A 19,452-nucleotide genomic window follows, 5' to 3' on the forward strand; every position below is an offset into this window, starting at 1 on the left:
AGTGTTCAAGGCTATTATTAAAACAGCAAACTTTTAAGAAGGTTTTATTTTCTAAATAGTTTTGTGTTGAATTTCAATCCCTATTATTATTAATACTACTAATATTTATATATGTTCATACTGTCTTATCATCTAAAAGCCCTGATTATGATTGGGGCCCCATTGTGCTAGCCTCAGATTACTGCCAAACTAAGAAAATGAGCAAATGTACAAAGGTTGAGGGAGCTGGACAATCAAATATATACATTGTTAATATATGTACAGATTTTATATTTGTGTGTTTGAAATTGTGTGATTACTAGAGTGACCAGACAGCAAGTGTGAAAAATTGGGATGGGGGGTGGGGGATAATAGGAGCCTATATAAGAAAAAGACCCAAAAATCGGGACTGTCCTTATAAAATCGGGACATCTGGTAGATCAATAAATAACAAGTTTTCCCAACTTGCCTTCAGCCTACCCATTGAACGCTGGGCAGTTTGTAATAGGTGTTGTAACAAAAGTGGATCTTGAGAAATGGAGTTGAAGGTGAAGCTATTTAGTAATAAGCAAGGTGTAACTGTATTTTTTCAGAGGCCTCCATCTAAATATGTAGCCAAATTGTAATCATTCAAGGATTACCTTTGACAATCTCTATGGTGGAACCAGAATTAAAGAGAGAGAGAGAGAGAGAGAGAGACTACATGTAGTAAATGGTGCAATATTTTTGAGGAATATCATATCAGCTGTATCTGCATATGATTTTTTGGAGTCTGACACAAAATATGTTTCAGTGTTTCCCAAAGAGAGAGAGAAACTATGAGAGAATGACTGCTGTGTGGTTTTCAGTATGGCTGAAGATAATCAAAGGGGCCTATACCCCAAGGTATAGTGTTAAGGGCATATTCTGTGCATGGAGTGATTGATCAGCACGTGTAAATGAATGAAGGTACAGATAGGGATAGATTTAAGCAGCAAGCTGCAACTTTATTAACTGAGCGGAGGGCAGGGGTGCAGTATGCCCTCCCTGTCTCTTGTATCCCAGGCATTTAACTGGGTCCAATGTAGGGTTACAGGGCTCCCACCATATAACTAATAACAAAGGGTAGACCCTCCTAAGCCTAGCCTCTATGATTCAGCTCACTTCTGAGCCCTTTTGCCCTTCCCCCTTGTGAGGGTATAGAGGGTACTAAGAGGGACCTTGGTTTGCAAAGACTTCAGGTCTTCCCTTCTCCCAGAGGCACAAGGTCTGCCAGTGAAATCCCAGGTCTCCTTCACCCAGTGCTTAATTTGTAATGAAAGAACTGCTAGGGCTCAAGCAATTGTTTTAGTTTCATAACTGATGTGCCAAGCCTAGAGGTGCCGGGGCTCAGCCCTGGCACAAATTAAGCGTTGCTTTCACCTCTGGGAGCTGCTCTTTTACTGTTATCCCCAATGAGCCCTGGCCACAATTTGTCACAAACTAAAATTCCTATAAATTCCTAATATGAAATTTCCAAGTGCTACTCCACACAGAATGAACGTTTAACTCTTTATGATACCACAGGAGTTTTCCCATGTGAAGTGAAGACATGACATAGCCCTTGGTAATTACTGAAATGTTCTACAGTAGGAATTAGCACTTCCCTTTACGGAGAGCACTGGAAGAGGGATTAATAGTTTAAGATTATTGTTGTGTGTTTATAGTGATTTGTAAAACCAAATGCCATAAGGCTTTGCTTCTCTGTGTTAAATCCCCACTTTGTGTCAATAGTGCTAATTTCTTTGTTACCTAATCCTATGTAAGAACAGCAGATTTTAAAGTTAAGTAGGCAGTGTTTTCCTCCCCCTCTCTCTCACTCCCCAGAGAAAGCTGGTATTTAACATCTTACATTGGTTGGACTTACTAAGGAACATAGGATTTTCCCCCCTATATTTTTAAACTGGTTTTGAGTTGATTGTAAATTGTGAGCATTGTGCCCATTTAAGTGACAGTAATAAAAAAAGAGTATCAAAGAGACGTTTTAATTGTAAACAACCATGTGGGAAGAGAAGATAAAAAAACAAACAAAAAAACCCACCACCTTTTTTCTTATAGAAAGACTTCATTCAGAGATCAAATGGATCATCATACAATTAAGATGTTTTGTCATTTCTCAATGCTATGCTCATTTGGTCTCAGAGAAGACCCTTAGTGTGGGGTGTTCATTTTATGCTGTAACCCTAATGGATTCTAGGCCTACAAGCAGCATTGCTGGGTGTGAAAGGATTATCCTGGAGTCGGGGGATCCTCTGATGGCATAGAGGTGGCTCCCTTTTTAACCGTCTCAGAGTACGTCTACCCTGCAGTTAGGCAATTGTGGCTGGCCTGGGCCAGCTGACTCAGGCTTGTGGGACTCAGTGTAAGGGGCTGTTTAATTGCAGTGTAAACGTCTGGGTTCGGGCTCTGGAAGGGTCATAGAGCTTGGGCTGCAGCCTGAGCCGGAAGATCTACACAACAGTTAAACAGCCCTGCATCCTGAGTCCCAGTCAGCTGGCACGGGCCAGCTGCGGGTGCCTAATTGCAGTGTAGACATACACCCAGCAGTAAGTGCAGATGGTCACGACGTTCCTGTGTCTCAGCACTTTCCAGCTGTTTATTCCTAGCTGCTGTGTTGGCCCCATGAGGCCATTGGTATCCAGCCTGGGTTAAAGCATGGCTCCTCTGAGTTATGCCAGAAGACTAGCTTGGCAGAGGGCAGGCTCAGGACTGAGAGATCACAAAGGTCACCTGTGCACCCCCTTTCCTGAGCTGCGCTGTGGTCGCCTTTGTCCCCAAGGATGAGAGCAGTATTCTGTAGATGTTTTTGTTACTGTTCTTCAGACCTGTCCATTCACACTTTTCCCTTCCCCAAACATGATCATTGAAATGAAAGAAATTACAAGGGGGAAGAATGGGTATGTGTTGGCAAAAAAGAATAAATGTTCCAACCTAGGGGAACGTGCTTGCTTCTTTTAAAGTATATATGAAAAGTAAAACAAGTCACATTACACATTAGAGTATGTTTCTGGCACTCTGTGTGGTAAATACATATATTATTGGCAAACACTAAAAATTCTCACATAACACAGTTAAATATCTGCTCCCAGTATGCCCTTTCTCTGACAGGTCTGATTTACACACCCTGTTTCTTAAACTTTCTTTTTATCGAATTTAAGATAATCATACAATTGAGAGAAGATGGGAATTACACAGCAGGCTCTAGAGTATTCAGCCAGAACACAATCACACAGCAGTCCTGCAAACAAACCTCTGGTACACAAACCAAATTGTCTGATCTCACCAGCACAAAAAAACCCACAGTACTTAAGTAAAGCAGAATTCTTACAGATTTGTACCAGGGCATGAACTAAGGAAAGATAACTCCGTGTTTTAATAATGAGGAGAGAGATCCAGTGTGTGATATAACAAAATGATCACAGTATGATTAAAGAACAGTTGTGTCCTACACATTCTCGGTGGGCAAAAGTTTATATCCTTCACCTGTAATAACTATACAGTGCAAGAATCTATTTAGAGAAACAAGCGCATTTTCTTCCGTCCCCTGCAAAAGTGAGTGGAAGGAACAAGTTACTGCTGACAGGGTGCAGAACACAGGGGATTAAGCCCAAAAAGACAGCAGAAACCAGAGCTCCACAGGGAACCACAATCCCAACCCCTTGGACCTCAAGCAGCTGTCCCTCTGTACTCCCATACAGCGATGGCTGCATGTTATAATAAGACCCTGTGCTATTGTGAACTCAGTGATCCCATTACACTCTGTGCCTTTGTGGACAAGAGACATAGAATACACAGAGGAGAGTTAATGCTGCCTCTCTGATTTTTCTTGTGGAGCAGCTGATAGTTTGTAGTGTAGCATACCTCTTAGCCCCTCCGTGGCACTTTCCATCCCATGTCCTACCTTTTCTTAGTGAGGCAAGGTCCACAGATCCTACAGTGAATTTTCAGCCTTGCTTGAAGTTTTGGAGGCAGAACTAGCCCTGTCAGTCACCAGGAGACCTTAGCCTCCACCCTCCTTACTTGCAAGTAGACAGACCTCCTGCTGCAGAGTTTCAGGATTGAAACCAATCAGATTCTTAATACCATGATTCTCCTCAGTGCTTTAACCCAGGACTGTCAGTTTGCAGTGCTGTCTACACAGTCTCATGTGGGTCTTTATTTCAGGGACTCTTTAATACCACTCTTGGTTGTCCTCAGACTTAAGGAAAAAGAGAGAGAAGTGCTTACCCATGTTTGGGACTGGAGTTCCCATCACTATGTCAGAAAAGGAAAATGCATGATCAAGAATCCAAAAATCTGTGACCCTGAGATGCCTGCTATGGCACCATTAGTGCTGAGGACTCTTCTCATTTTGCCAGTGATTTCGATGTCTAGGACTCTGGGTTCCTCTTCTTTATCCATAATTGTCGTGGGGCCTTCAGCACCTTCACCAGAGTTTATAACCCTGAGTATATGCTTTTCTGGGGAATGCCCTGTGAGTCCAGCCCCATCAAATCCAGACACTGAATTGCAGTTTTGTACAAGGACTTGGTTCCATGAATTATACTAGTTATCTTCAGTGCAGTCTGGCAGGCTCCTTGGGATAGCTCCTGGGACAGGGGGTTGCGTTGTTCTCCCTCAGGTTCTACAAGGAGCTCTCCCTCAGCTTTTCTGGGCTGTTGGGGACGTTGATTTCAGACCACCTACTTTTGTCCTCTGACATTATGAGCAGGCTTGTCCTCCTCATGATTAGGAGTCTGACAATCACAAAAAAAAAAAAAAAAAAATCAGCCATAAAACTTGCTGCTAGTCTGCACCCTTCTGCTGCTTCTAAGATAACTAGTGTTGCTCTTCTGCCCAGACTTTTACCAAAGTCTTGAATTCTCTGTCCCTGGGAACAAGAAGTCCAGTTTTTTATTCTCTACACTGCGTGAATCTGTATTTGGGAACCTCAGTTTTATTTACATTAAAGAGAATGAAGTCCTGTTTCCTTGATGGCAGTTTTATATTTGAACATCTTCCCACATTGGCACTATGGTTAATGTTATACAAAACTTACCTACACTCAACCGTGTTGAAGAAGTAACAACAAAACATTAGAAATACAAAGTAAATCTGCACGGAGCAAAAAAGATGAGCCTGCAGTCTAATTCTTCGACAAAAGCACACACTCGTGTGTGTGCGTAGCCATAAGTGTTCTAATTTGCTGTCGTGTTTCTATTCTGTCTTTCCTTTTTTTTTTTTTCAGTGTCAGTTGCTTGCATAAAAGAGCCAAGCAGATTAGTCTTTTTAAATATCAATGCACTCAGTTTGTATCTGTTTCTCTTTGTCATATTTTTAATTACAGTCTAATTTTGCGTGAAAAGGAATATTTACACACTTACATTTTTAATGGCTTGAATAAATAGAAGAGAAAATTACTTCTGTTTGGAGATGACAATGCTTAATTTAAAGGAAGGCTTGATAGTAGTTGAATAATTGTTTTCACTGGCTCCTCTTTATATCACATTGATTATTCACAGATGACATGTTTTTTAACTTGGCAGGTATTTATATGCTCTTGGACAGAAGGTTTGGAAAAGATGGAAAAAACGCTACTTTGTTCTTGTTCAGGTTAGTAGTTTCTTTGTCTACCAAGTTTGGATGGTAAAATTTCTGGAAATGTACTCTCAGAACGGTAAAATCTTACCTGTGATTTCTGCAGTGTTCAAGCAGCGTATTCTACTTTGTAAATACATACCTTCAATTTATGTTCACAGAACTCCTCCAGATTTTTTAGCAGCATCATTTTTATTTATAATATGTTCAGTGAACAAAAGTCTGAGGGCATTTCACATACATATAGACCAGATCCTGCTGAGAAGAACTTCCAGAATAAGAGTCCAATTTTAAAGACACTATTGAGTGAAGTTCTACAGCCTTGAATTATCCCATCGAGCATGGGCCTTTCTAGCAACATTCAGATCATTGAAAATTTTTTAAAAATTTGTAAAAAGTAAAATATATTTATCCTACCTGAATGAGCTAATTCAACTATGATGTTCTGCATTTGAAATTAAATAAAAGTAACAAGGTACTACTATGTTACACTTTCTTGATGTTTTAGTTTTTAGTTGTGTGTGTGTGTGTGTGTGTGTGTGTGTGTGTGTGAGAGAGAGAGAGAGAGAGAGAGAGAATATCCTTTCTGTATTAGCCATTTAATTATAGAACTATAAGGTTAGAAGGGACCATAAGGATCATCTAGTCCAAGGATTGGCAACCTTTGAAAAGCGGTGTGCCAAGTCTTCATTTATTTACTGTAATTTAAGGTTTCGCCTGCCACGTTTTACATTTACAGGGGCCGACAGACGGAACCCCAGACTGGCAGCGGGCTGAGCGCGGCCAGCGGTGGGGACCCTGGCTGCCCGCTGCCGGTCGGGGTTCCGTCCGCTGGCCCCTGCCAGCCAAGGTCCTGGCCGCTGGCCCCTGCTCAGCCAGCTGCCTGCCTGGGGTTCCGTTCATCCAGGCAGGCAGCGGGCTGAGCGGGGCCGGCGGCCGGGACTCCTGGCTGGCAGCAGAGTGCCACTAAAAATCAGCTCGCATGCCGCCTTTGGCACACATTCCGCAAGTTGCCGACCCCTGATCTAGTCTAACCCTCTGCCAAGATGCAGCATTTGTTCGGTCAAACCATTCAAGACAGATGGCTATCCAGCCTCTTTTTGAAAACCTCCAGTGAAGGAGCTTCCATGACTTCCCTTAGTTTGTTCCATTGTCCTAGTGTTTTTACAGTTAGGAAGTTTTTCCTGAGATTTAATCTAAATCTGCAATGTTGTTTGAACCCATTGCCTCTTGTCCTGCCCTCGGTGGTAAGAGAGAACAATTTTTCATGACGATCAAATATGTGAATAATAGATTTGGAATAGAAATGCTTCTTACATGAGTTGTCAGGCTGGAGAGATGAACAACAATTTTAATTGGTGTTTAAAAAAATCAGCACGCCCTCTGCACATACTCAGGGTGATGCTTGTTTTCAGGTCATGGCTGAAAATGTGATGTACTTTAGAGTCAATTCTTCTCTTTTGTGTGTCCCTGTTCTAACTGGCAGAAAGGTGCTGTGGTGATGATGTGAATCTCCTTGAGTATGTGTTATTTATATTATTGGTGGGGGTGTGGTGAGTGTGACGGGTTGGGTCACAGAAACCCCCCTTGGGACTGCCACCTGATGTGCTGGGACTACCTCTAAACCCATTTTCCCTGGCAGCTTGGGACTTCAGAGCCCTGCCTGGTTGTGCCAGACACGCTAGCCTGCTGAAAACACAGACCCATGTCCCCCAAAAGCTGCAGGCTTAAATAAAAACAGCTTAAGAAGTGCTCCTGTCTCCAACACCCAGATACCCATTTCCCAATGGGATCCAAACCCCAAATAAATCCGTTTTTACTCTGTGTAAAGCTTATACAGGGTAAACTCATAAATTGTTCGCCCTCTATAACACTGATAGAGAGAAATGCACAGCTGTTTGCTACCCCAGGAATTAATACTTGCTCTGGGTTAATTAATAAGTAAAAAGTGATTTTATTAAATATAAAAAGTGTAGGATTTAAGTGGTTCCAAGTAATAACAGACAGAACAAAGTGAATTACCAAGCAAAATAAAATAAAACACTCAAGTCTAAGACTAATACAGTAAGAAAGTAAATGCAGGTAAATCTCACCTTCAGAGATGTTCCAATAAGCTTCTTTTACAGACTAGACTACCTCCTGGTCTGGATCCAGCAATCACTCACACCCCTGTAGTTACTGTCCTTTGTTCCAGTTTCTTTCAGGCATCTCCTTGGGGTGGAGAGGCTATCTCTTGAGACAGCTGAAGACAAAATGGAGGGGTTTCCCAGGACTTTATATAGTCTCTCTCTTGTGGGTGGAAACCCCTCTCTCCTCCTGTGTAGAATTACAGCTACAAGATGGAGTTTTGGAGTCACATGGGCAAGTCACATGTCCATGCATGACTCAGTTCTCTACAGGCCGACACCATTGCCCACATGTTCCCAGGAAAGCTCAGATGTGGATTGGCATCTATCAAGGTCCATTGTTAGCCAAGTACTCACAATTACTTGAATAACCCCTTCACACTAAGTTGACCAAATCTGCCTTAGGTGCTTTCCACAGCAAACTCTTTAAATACAAGCACAGAGCCAACGCTTATAACTTCAGATATAAAAATGATACATGCATATGAATAGGGTAAATACATTCAGTAGACCAGTGTTTTTCAACCTTTTTTTGGGCAAAGGCACACTTGTTTCATGAAAAAAATCACGAGGCACACCACCATTAGAAAATGTTAAAAAATTTAACTCTGTGCCTATATTGACTATATATAAAGTAATTCTCTTGAATAGGAATCAAATAAACACAAAGAAAGTATTTTATAATTACTTTATTATGAAATAGTAAGTAAACAGAAATATGAAAAATTATAAAATACTTTATTCAGTGCGCAACCTGGGCCTGTTTGGCTGAACACAAAGCTGATATTCTGAGCTATTTATAGTCCTTAACATCAGTGGTGGGATTCAAAAATTTTAGTAACCAGTTCCGACATTCAAGCATGGTTTAATATTTTTTTCCCACGGCACACCAGGCAACATCTCGCGGCACACTAGTGTGCCACGGAACAGTGGTTGAAAAACACTGCAGTAGACTATAACCTTTGCAAAGATATGTTACATGGCATATCTAGCTTAAAACATATTCCAGTTATGTCATATTTACACTCATAAGCATATATCTATAAAGCATTATGGGGTGCAACGTCACAGGGAGTTCATGAGCCCAAGAATTTTTAAAAAGAAACATGCTTCTAAAACAGAGGATAAATATTTTACTGGAAACCCATCTCCTTCCTCTAGCATTCTGTTGCTCATCCACGCTCAACCTCTCCCCTTTGCCACTCCCATTCTGAGAGTTTAAAGGACGTTAAGCAGAATAATAACCATTCCAAACAAAATCCTTGTTCAAATGAAATTAAAAGTTGAAAGCACATGGATCTGGTTTGGCTTCCATTGAAATCAATGGCTTCAGTGGTGTGGAATCAAGCTCCACCCTATGACTTAAAGGTAAAAATCTTTATAAGAGTGCACAGGCTCACTGGGGAAGAAGGGTAGGCACTTTAGTTAGTCTTGACAAGTTCTTCTGAGCCTCCTAAGGCTCCCAGGGGAGGTTTTAGGGCCCCTTATGAGCCTCCAAAGGCTTAGCGGGGGTGGGGATGACCCTGATGTGGCTCTATAAGGATTGCGTGTAGGCAGTGAATCTCTTAAAGTGCACAGAAGGGATGGAATGCCTCTCATCCTGCTGTTCCCCCATGCTTTAACTGCTGCAGTCCCCCTGTTCTGCTGCCCTCTACCTCACAAAAAGGCTCAATTCTCTTTCTGCCAGACTCTATTCTCTTCCTTTTTGTGGACTTTCTAGACGTGTAGAAAGTGAGCACCTTAGCAGGCCTAGGGGGGTGGATGGAGAGGTTGTGGAACAAACTCGGAGACCGTCTGAGTCCAATAAACTTAACTTCAATTATCTCTCACTTTCTGTTCTTAAGCTAGAATCTAGGAGAAAAGCATTACAATAATTTTCTAACTGTGATGATCTTCTGCACTAGACATCAGTGCTTTATTTTGGCCCATATCAGTAAAGTTGGTGCATGATGTCAGCATGACAGAATCATAACATGAAGTAGCTACAAAAATCAACAAGATTATATTTTATAAAGAAACTGTGTGAATTTAATATTAGCTGTACAGTCAGGCCCTGCTTATTGATGTGATCTATACATGCTACTTGCCTTATGTTATCAGTGCAGGTGAAAGATTTGAAACATGTAACAATGCATATCAACCTGTTGTATTGATTCATTATTGATATTCTTGGTGATCCTCCCTTCTCTTTCTGTCTCTTTCATATCCGTTTGACTTACATCATTAAAGCACTATGCATATAAAATTCAGTTAGATGATAGATGCCTTCAACATGGTTATGAACTATTATTCAGGTGTGATGTTCGTGTGTAATGCTGATTGTGCAGGATGCTGATGTGCGAGTATGATTAGTCCCTTTTATTTAGAAATTATACCTCTGCATAATCATAGAATATCAGGGTTGGAAGGGACCTCAGGAGATCATCTAGTCCAACCCCCTGCTCAAAGCAGGATCAGTCCTGGACAGATTTTTGCCCCAGATCCCTAAATGGCCCCCTCCAGGATTGAACTCACAACCCTGGGGTTAGTAGGCCAATGCTCAAACCACTGAGCTATTTGGTAGTATAGAATGGATACAATTGGCTCTTGAGTATTTTGAAATTCTAACTACCTCTGTTCTGTGATATAATTGTTTATTCCTTTTAAAATACAGTCACTTTCTTTCTTCTATCCATCCTTCTTTTCAAACTGGAAAACAACAGGGGCACAATATCTTATATTTTAGAGAAGAAGAAAAAGCAGGCAGTTCTGATATTTTATCTTGCGTATGATCTGGCAATATTTTCTTCTTCCAATAAGCAAAATAGAGAAACATTTCTCTTATAATTGTAATTCATTCCTAGCTGTTCTTTTCATCATTAAATGCCAGAAGTCCATCTGCCCAGATATTGGTGCTCTTGTTATCTCAGAGATGTTGGCTAAATCTTGCTGTCTTTATGACCTGCCACAGAAATCCTTAGGAATTTTGACTGAATAAGGGCCGCAAGATTTGCTTGGACTTCCCTCTTCAGCCACCTAGGGATGAATTTGACACAGGAAGAAGTATTTGATGTCTGTCTGACTAAAACCACTTCCTATATTGAGAAATAATTTGTAAGGCTCACTTCCCTCTCTTCCTTAAGACCACTTCCTCTATGATGCCTACAAGAAATCTGTGAAGCAGTGTTGACTCAGTTGAGTGGGAGTAGGGGATAGTTGGCCATCCTTACGGGATGAGGGACTCTATCCTTGAAATTCTGAAAAAGATTTGAGCATTGTGGTGGATAATCAGCTGAACATGAACTCCCAGTGTGACACTGTGGCCAAAAGGCCTACCACAATCTTTGGATGTACAAACAGGAGAATCTTGAGTAGGAGTACGGAGGTTATGTTACCTCTGTGTTTGGTAGTGGTGCACCCGCTGCTGGAATACTGTGTCTAAATCTGGAGTCCACAATTCAAGAAGGGTTGTTGATAAATTGGAGAGGGTTCCGAGAAGAACCATGAGAATGACTAAAGGGTTGGAAAACATGCCTTATAATGAGATACTTGAAAAGCTCAATCTATTTAACTTAACAAAGAGAAGGCTAAGGGGTGATTAGATCACAATCTATAGATATCTAGATGAGGAACAGAAATTTGATAATAGAGGGCTCTACAGGCTAGCAGACAAAGGTATAATAAAATCCAACGGCTGGAAGTTGAAGCTAGATAAATCCAAGCTAGAAACAAGACACAAATTTTAACAGTGGGAATAATTAACCATTTGGGACAGTTTATTGAAGGTTGGGGGGGGTTCTCTGTTACTACAGATCTTTAAATCAAGATTGGAAAAGATATGTTCTAGTTCAAACAGAAATGAATTCAGGGAAGTCCTATGGGCCTGTGTTAAGCAGGAGGTCAGACTAGATTATTGAAGTGGTCCCTTTAGCTTTAAAATCTGTGAATCTATGAACATTCAACCAAGCTATAAATGTAAACTAGTAGCTTCAGTTTTATATATATTGTTGTTGAGTTCTGTAGCTTTCTGTAGTCTCATCTCACCAACTCAGTCGAATAAACTAAGCTCTATCTCAAAAATGTAAGAAAAAGAGGAAGGTTCTTATATGCTCTTCAAGTTTCTCAGTGAACTAGCAGTACCTACACCCTATCTCCTGGGTTGCAGAACTCTGCAAGGGCATGAGCCACACAGAAGGTGCACATTTTTTATGCATAGAGAGACACGGTGAGTAAGGTAATATATTTTATTGGGCCAATTTCTTTTTGTGGAAGAGACAAGCTTTCGAGCCACACAGTGCTCTTCTTCAGGTCTGGGAAAGGTACTCAGAGTATCGCAGCTAAATACAAGGTGGAACAGATTGTTTAGAGCTGTGACCTCTGGGAGTCCGCAGACTATGTCTAAAGGGTCTGGAGAAGGTTGTTGTTACCATAGAACAGTGATTTACAACCTGTGGTCCACAGATTTCTGGCGGTCCACAGTATATCTAAGATTTCCAAAGGGATCCGCACCGCCATTCAAAATTTGTTAGCGGTCCACAAATGAAAAAAGGTTGAATGAAAATCACTGGTTTAAAGTAAATAGTTGACACATTCTAAGAGACCATTCAAGGTGAAGTGGCCAATTAATACCTCTGCAGTCATAGGATGAAAAAAAGGGAGGGGGGAGGGCTAGTAGATTACACATTGTTATAGATTCATAGATTCTAGGACTGGAAGGGACCTCGAGAGGTCATCGAGTCCAGTCCCCTGCCCGCATGGCAGGACCAAATACTGTCTAGACCATCCCTGATAGACATTTATCTAACCTACTCTTAAATATCTCCAGAGATGGAGATTCCACAACCTCCCTAGGCAATTTATTCCAGTGTTTAACCACCCTGACAGTTAGGAACTTTTTCCTAATGTCCAACCTAGACCTCCCTTGCTGCAGTTTAAGCCCATTGCTTCGTGTTCTATCCTCAGAGGCTAAGGTGAACAAGTTTTCTCCCTCCTCCTTATGACACCCATTTAGATACCTGAAAACTGCTATCATGTCCCCTCTCAGTCTTCTCTTTTCCAAACTAAACAAACCCAATTCTTTCAGCCTTCCTTCATAGGTCATGTTCTCAAGACCTTTAATCATTCTTGTTGCTCTTCTCTGGACCCTTTCCAATTTCTCCACATCTTTCTTGAAATGCGGTGCCCAGAACTGGACACAATACTCCAGCTGAGGCCTAACCAGAGCAGAGTAGAGCGGAAGAAAGACTTCTCGTGTCTTGCTCACAACACACCTGTTAATACATCCCAGAATCATGTTTGCTTTTTTTTGCAACAGCATCACACTGTTGACTCATATTTAGCTTGTGGTCCACTATAACCCCTAGATCCCTTTCTGCCGTACTCCTTCCTAGACAGTCTCTTCCCATTCTGTATGTGTGAAACTGATTTTTTCTTCCTAAGTGGAGCACTTTGCATTTGTCTTTGTTAAACTTCATCCTGTTTAACTCAGACCATTTCTCCAATTTGTCCAGATCATTTTGAATTATGACCCTGTCCTCCAAAGCAGTTGCAATCCCTCCCAGTTTGGTATCATCCGCAAACTTAATAAGCGTACTTTCTATGCCAATATCTAAGTCGTTAATGAAGATATTGAACAGAGCCGGTCCCAAAACCGGCTTGTGTTTTATTATTTTCTGTATGAGTTCATTCGAGAGCGTGGTGATTGTCTCATTTCACCCACATAGCTGATATTGGGGCATGTAGTACACTGGATGAGGTACACTACCTGTTGTGATAGGCACGTGTAGGACCCCTGGATCTTGAAAGATGTGTTGTGTGGGGTATTGGTATGTCTGAAGGTTTTGCATCTGTTGTTCTGGCAGGATCTTGTGCCACTTTGAGTTGCTGTGTCCTCGTCTGTGGGGACTTTGTTTCTGATGATGAGCTGGGTGAGGTTGTGGGCTTGTTTGAGGGCCAGAAGAGGGGATTCTGGCAATATTTCAGGATGGGGTCCCCATCGACTATGTGTTGTAGTTGTTTAATGATAGTCCCATATGGATCCCAGCGTAGGGTAGTAGGTGACAACTAGGGGTGTGTGGTCAGAGTGTTTTTTTCCCCATAATGAAGCAGGTTCTTGTGGGATATTTGGGTGGCCCATTCCATGATATGACCTACTTCTCTGGTGGAGTGTCCTTGTTTGTTGAAGGCGGTTTTAAGTGTGTAAAAGAGTGTATCGTGGACTATCTCCTCAGAGCATATTCTGTGGTATCTGAGTGCCTGGCTGTAGATAACAGATTTTTTGGTGTGATTGGGGTGGTTACTGGATCAGTGAAGGGAGGTGTGGTGGTCCTGTGGGTGTCTTGTATATAGTTATCTGTAGGGTTTCATTGTTGAAGTTGATTGTGGTGTCCAGGAGGTTGATCCTGGTGTGGAAGTGTTCTAGAGAGAGTTTGATGGGTGGGTTGTTGAAGTTGTGGTGGAAATCTGTGAGGGAGTGTAGGTTGTCTGTCCAGAGTATGAAAATATCATTGATGTATCTCTGGTATTACACTGGTTTCATAGTGCATTAATCCAGAAATTCTTCCTCAAGATGGCCTATGAAATCCTGGCCTCATAGACTTTATGCATAAAAATGTGACCGTGCACTACTACAAAAGAAAGTGGAAACACACTTTATAATCATAGAGCCCAGTGAGTGTTGATTTTCTAGATTTATTTTTAAAAAAATTTTACTAGGAACTTTTACAATTTGAAAATATTTTAGGTTAAATATATAATTTTGCTTTACCTTTATACTGTAAGAAGGATTTTTTATTAGCAGTACAGTATATTGTGCTTTGGAGTATGATTGCATCAGTTAAATATCCAGTAAAACATAAGGGTAATAGAAAGGGTAACTAAAGAATTTATAGCAGGTGGTAACACCTGTGCCTCCCTAATTCCAGCCCAAACAATCTGCCACCTTATTGTGAGATAGCACAGAGAATCTGTAGTGACCCAGATGGGAGTATAGGGAAGGGGATTGTGTCTCAGGTTCAATCACAGAGTTTTCTGTGGTGGGGGATCATTACTATAATTAGTACCAGTGGCTATTGACAAGTCTGTCTGTAATCGGCAATATGTGATTCATGAAAAAATATTTGGAAAGATAGCAAATGTGAGCTCAAAATTACATGCCAGATGGGTACAGCTGTGAGTGTGTTGTTCATATCCAAGTGAATACACAGCATTACTCTAGCTTAGAATGGTGAGGGAGGGTTTAACATACATTTAAAAAAGTAGCAGTGAATAAAAATATGATTTTTTTTCTTTCTTCCTTATTGTAAGCCCTTTTTAGCAGGGACTTGTCTCTTATTTGTTCTACTAAGCACCTTGCACACTTTTGAGTGCTGCAAATATAATTAACACTAATAACAGTAATGTTGTGGCAGGAGCACTGATTCCTGATGAGACAAAAGCTGATGCAAGTAAAACAATGTTTTTGGAATATACATGAAAACCAAACACCTTCACTTCTTTAGCTGAGCGGATCAAGTTACCCAACTGTCCGTCAGTGATATTTCAATAATCATACATCAGCAGCTTTCATAGTTTATAGATTGTAATAGACTTAATTAACGTTTATATGTTTATTATTATTTGGATTTATATAAACTGTTATAGTGCCCACAGTTTCAAATCAGGATCAGGGTCAAGTTTTGCTGGGCATTGTATAAATACATAGGAAGACTTGGTCACCAACTCAAAAATCTTAAAATCTCATGGAAGACAAAACTCATTGGATGAGTGTAACAGATAGTAGGAAGGAATGGTATGCAGGAAATGGGAGGTTAACATTATTAATATTACATAGGCTAACAGTTTGCACAACTTTAGGATTTTGAATTATGTACGTTATTTTTAAAACAATACTAAATATTCCCTAGGAAACGATAACCCTCAAGCACCCTTTACGATGTGGCTCTGTACCTGCTGATTATCCACTCCTTCCTATTAGGTTTTATATATACAGTACCTACAAAACTATCTTCAAAACTCCCTCAGACCATGGGCGCCCTCCATCCCTAGGGTTGCCAACTGTCTAATCACGCAAACCCAAAGATCCTTGCCCCGCCCCTGCCCCACACCTTCCTCGAGGCCACACCCCTGTCCTGCCCCTTCCCCAAGGCCACGGCCCCCATTCCATCCGCCGGCCCCCCCGTTGCTCGCTCTCCTCCACCCTCACTCACTTTCACCAAGCTGGGGCAGGGGGTTGGGGTGTGGGAGGGGCTGTGGGCTCTGGGAGGGAGTTTGGGTGCGGGAGGTAGCATGGAGTGCGGGCTGTGGGAGGGCATTTGAGTGCGGGGGGGGTGCAGGGTGCGGGCTCTGGGAGGGAGTTTTGGTGCAGAAGCGGGTATGGGGTCAGGCTCTCGGAAGGAGTTTGGATGCAGGGTGCAGGCTCTGGGCTGGGGCAGGGAGTTTGGGTGCAGGAGAGGGTGTGGGATAGGGCTCTGGAAGGGAGTTTGGTGTGGGAGGGGATGTGGGGTGTGGGCTCTAGGAGGGAGTTTGGGTGCAGGGTGCGGGCTCTAGGCTGGGGTAGGGGGTTGGAGTGCAGGGTATGGGCTCTGGGAGGGAGTTTGGATGCAGGGGGGGTGCGGGTTCTGGGCTGGGGCAGGGGCTTAGGGTGTGGAAGGGGGTGAGGAGGTCGGCGCTTACCTCAGGCGGCTCCCAAAAGCAACTGGCACATCCCTCTGGCAGCAGCTCCTAGGTGGGGGGCCAGGAGATGTCCACACACCACTGCCCATAGGCACCACCCCTGCAGCTCCCATTGGCCACAGTTCCCGGCCAATGGGAGCTGCAGAGTCGACACTCGGGACGGGGGCAGCATGTGGAAACCCCCTGATCCCCAGGGGCCGCAGGTATGATGCCGGCCACTTCTGGGAGCGGCGCTGAGCCCAGGCAGGTAAGGGAGCCTGCCTTAGCCCTGCTGCTGCACCGGACTCTTAACGCCCAAAATTTCCCGGTTTGGCTGAAGTAGCCTCCGGGAGATAGAGTGTGATTCCAAGAGACTCCCGGCGAAACTGAGAGGGTTGGCAATCCTATCCATCCCTATAGGTAATTGTCTGTTTGGGCCCTGAAGGTTGCCCAAGGTCAGAAATTCCACTGATCAATTATGGATCATATTCTCTCTGTAACTGTGGTCCTGGACCATGAAGGTATTGCCAGGGTGTGCTCATGCCCACTTGGCAGTCAAGCTTTGAATCCTATACTCCACCTCCTAGAGTCTGGAACTGCTGAGAAGATATGGGAGACTGTTGGAGCCATATGTCCCCAAAATCTTCCCTCTCTAGTAGAGGTGGGGGTAGTGAAAACTTCATCTGCTCCCTTCCCCCTGCCTTCTGGTGGGGAATGCTTCACCTTATGGGCTGGGTCTCCTTTTAAAAATTGGTATACCTTGGTGAAATTGTTTTACAGCCCATTTTCAGGTTTGTAATAAACAAACACAAATTTTTAGTAGCTTTACATTTTGTTATAAATAAACTTTAACATGCAAGCTAATTAAACATATGTATGAGACCCTGATGTTTGGCTCTGTGGAAATTATGACCTTCAGAAAACTTCGCAATTACAGACAAAAAATTTACATTTCTTCCTACCTAACAGTGCTTAATTTGTGCCAGAGCTTGCCCTGGCTGAGCCCTGGCACCTCTAGGCTTGGCAGTTCATAGCCCTGGCACCTCTGGGCTTGCTGCATCAGTTGTTAGTGTGAAAAACTTGCTTGAGCCCTGGCACATCTTTCATTACAAATTAAGCACTACAACCTAATATTGCTATTTAAGAAGAGAGATCAGTTCTATTTTTATCTGAAAATATCTTGTCTCTAACTTCAGACTTTCCATTTTTGACAGTTATTTGATGAATTATCAGGAGGGACTTCCTTTAGCCCAATTACTTGAAAATGTATTTCACCACTTTTCCAGCTTTTGTTTATGATGAAACAACAAAATGTATATTTTCATAGATGTGTAGATTCCAAGTCCAGAAGGGACCATAGTGATCATCTAACCTACCACAGGCCTTAGAAGTTCCACAAAATAATTCCTCGAACATATCTTGTAGAACAAAATCCAATCTGGATTTAAAAGTGGTTAGTGATGTAGAATCCACCACAATCCTTGGTAAATTGTTCCAGTGATTCATTACTCTCAACATTATGCCTTATTTCTGATCTGAATTTGTCTAGATTCAACTTCCAGTCATTGGATCTTGTTATACCTTTCTCAGCTATGTTAAAGAGTCTATTATTAAATATTTGTTCCCTGTGCATGTTATTGTTTTGTTGTCCACAATGAGGGTTTTCCACCTTCCTGTTTAGCATCTCATGTTGGCACTGAAAGAGATAGGTAGCAGACTAAATGGACCATGATGTAATCCAGTAAGGCAATTCCTGTGTCCCCATGTTTTCTGAAGGATTTTCTAATTATTTTATTCTCTTTGTCTTAGGAGTTGAAAAGGTTTAGGTTTTATATTTTTAAACAAAATCTAAAATGTAGGGCTGATTTTGAGGAATGTCCCTTTAGAAAAATGTAAGTAAAGCCAACAGACTATGTTGCACAGTGCGTAGGAGACTACCTTGTGATGCAAAGCCATGCAGGAGATATTAGCAGTCAGCCTAGTACCAAGTAATTCACAATGTCTTCACAGGTGTACAGTAACTGCAGGAAAAAACTGGAATATAAACATTATCACAATTAGTTAATTAACTACCTTTATGATGCAAGTCATTGGTGTGATATTGTTATTTAAAGCTGCTAGTCTGAGAAGACCGATATGGATATAGAACAAACTGGATCAGCTGGTAAGAACAACCTGTGTTTTAGTGTATAGCCAAATGCAGGAACATTCAGCTAGGAACAAAGATTGTAGGTCACATTTACAAGATGGGGGTCTGTATCCTGGGATTTGGTGATGCTGAGAAGGACTTCAGGGTCATGGTAGATAACCAATTGAACGTGAGGTCCCAGTGCAATGCTGTAGTTAAGAGAGCAAATGTGATCCTTGGGTGAATATCAAGTAGAAGTAGAGAGGTGGTATTGTCTCTGTATATGGCTTTAGTAGACCATCACTGGAATGTTTTCCCAGTTCTGGTATCAACACTTCAGAAAGAATGTTGAAAAATTAGAAGGGGTTCAGAAAAGAGCTGCAAGGATGATTTGCAGTCTGAAAAAACATGCCTTTTAGTTGAGAGACTTAAGTACAAAATATATTTAGTTTATCCAGGAAAAAGTTAAGTGACTTGATCCTGGTCTACAAGTATCTGAATGGGAAAGAGTTCTTCTTTTAGTAGATGGGTCTTTGATCTAGGCAGAAAAAGGCACAACAAGATCTAACAGTTGGAAACTGAAGCTAATAAATTCAGAAATAAAATGTAAATTTTTAGCTGTGAGGGTAGTTAACTGTTGGAACAATGTACTTTGGGATGTGGTAGATTCTCTATCACCTGTAGTCTTTGTTAATCAAGACTCATTATCTTTCTAAATGATATGCATTAGCTTATACAAAAATTATGGGCTTCCTGCATACCTGGGCAAGGTTCTATGGCCTTTGTGGTTCAGAAGGTCAGACTAGCTGATCATAATGGTCCCGTATGGCCTTAAAATCTACGAATCTGTGTGAAAGAAAATTTTAACCATTTTGGCCAGATTCTGCCCCCTTATTCATGTTGAGCTGTACCGTACTCCTAGGGTAGTCCCATTTAAATTGATGGACCAAGATTGAGAAGTGAGGTTGCTGCTCAGTGTGAGTAAAAGAATCT

General features: G+C 41.8%; 1 protein-coding gene across 14 annotated transcripts in view; it reads left to right on the top strand.

Annotated features, from left to right (window-relative positions):
• Positions 1–19,452, top strand: part of CADPS2 (calcium dependent secretion activator 2) — a 581,803-nt gene that overhangs the window by 379,195 nt on the left and 183,156 nt on the right. For all 14 annotated transcript variants that reach the window (XM_065397473.1, XM_065397474.1, XM_065397479.1 and 11 more), the window contains exon 9: positions 5,523–5,589. In XM_065397473.1, coding sequence (XP_065253545.1) covers positions 5,523–5,589 — 67 coding nt within the window. The remainder of the gene's footprint in view (positions 1–5,522; positions 5,590–19,452) is intronic.

Source organism: Emys orbicularis, chromosome 1 (genome assembly GCF_028017835.1).
Source record: "Emys orbicularis isolate rEmyOrb1 chromosome 1, rEmyOrb1.hap1, whole genome shotgun sequence".
Taxonomy (NCBI): Eukaryota; Metazoa; Chordata; order Testudines; family Emydidae; genus Emys; species Emys orbicularis.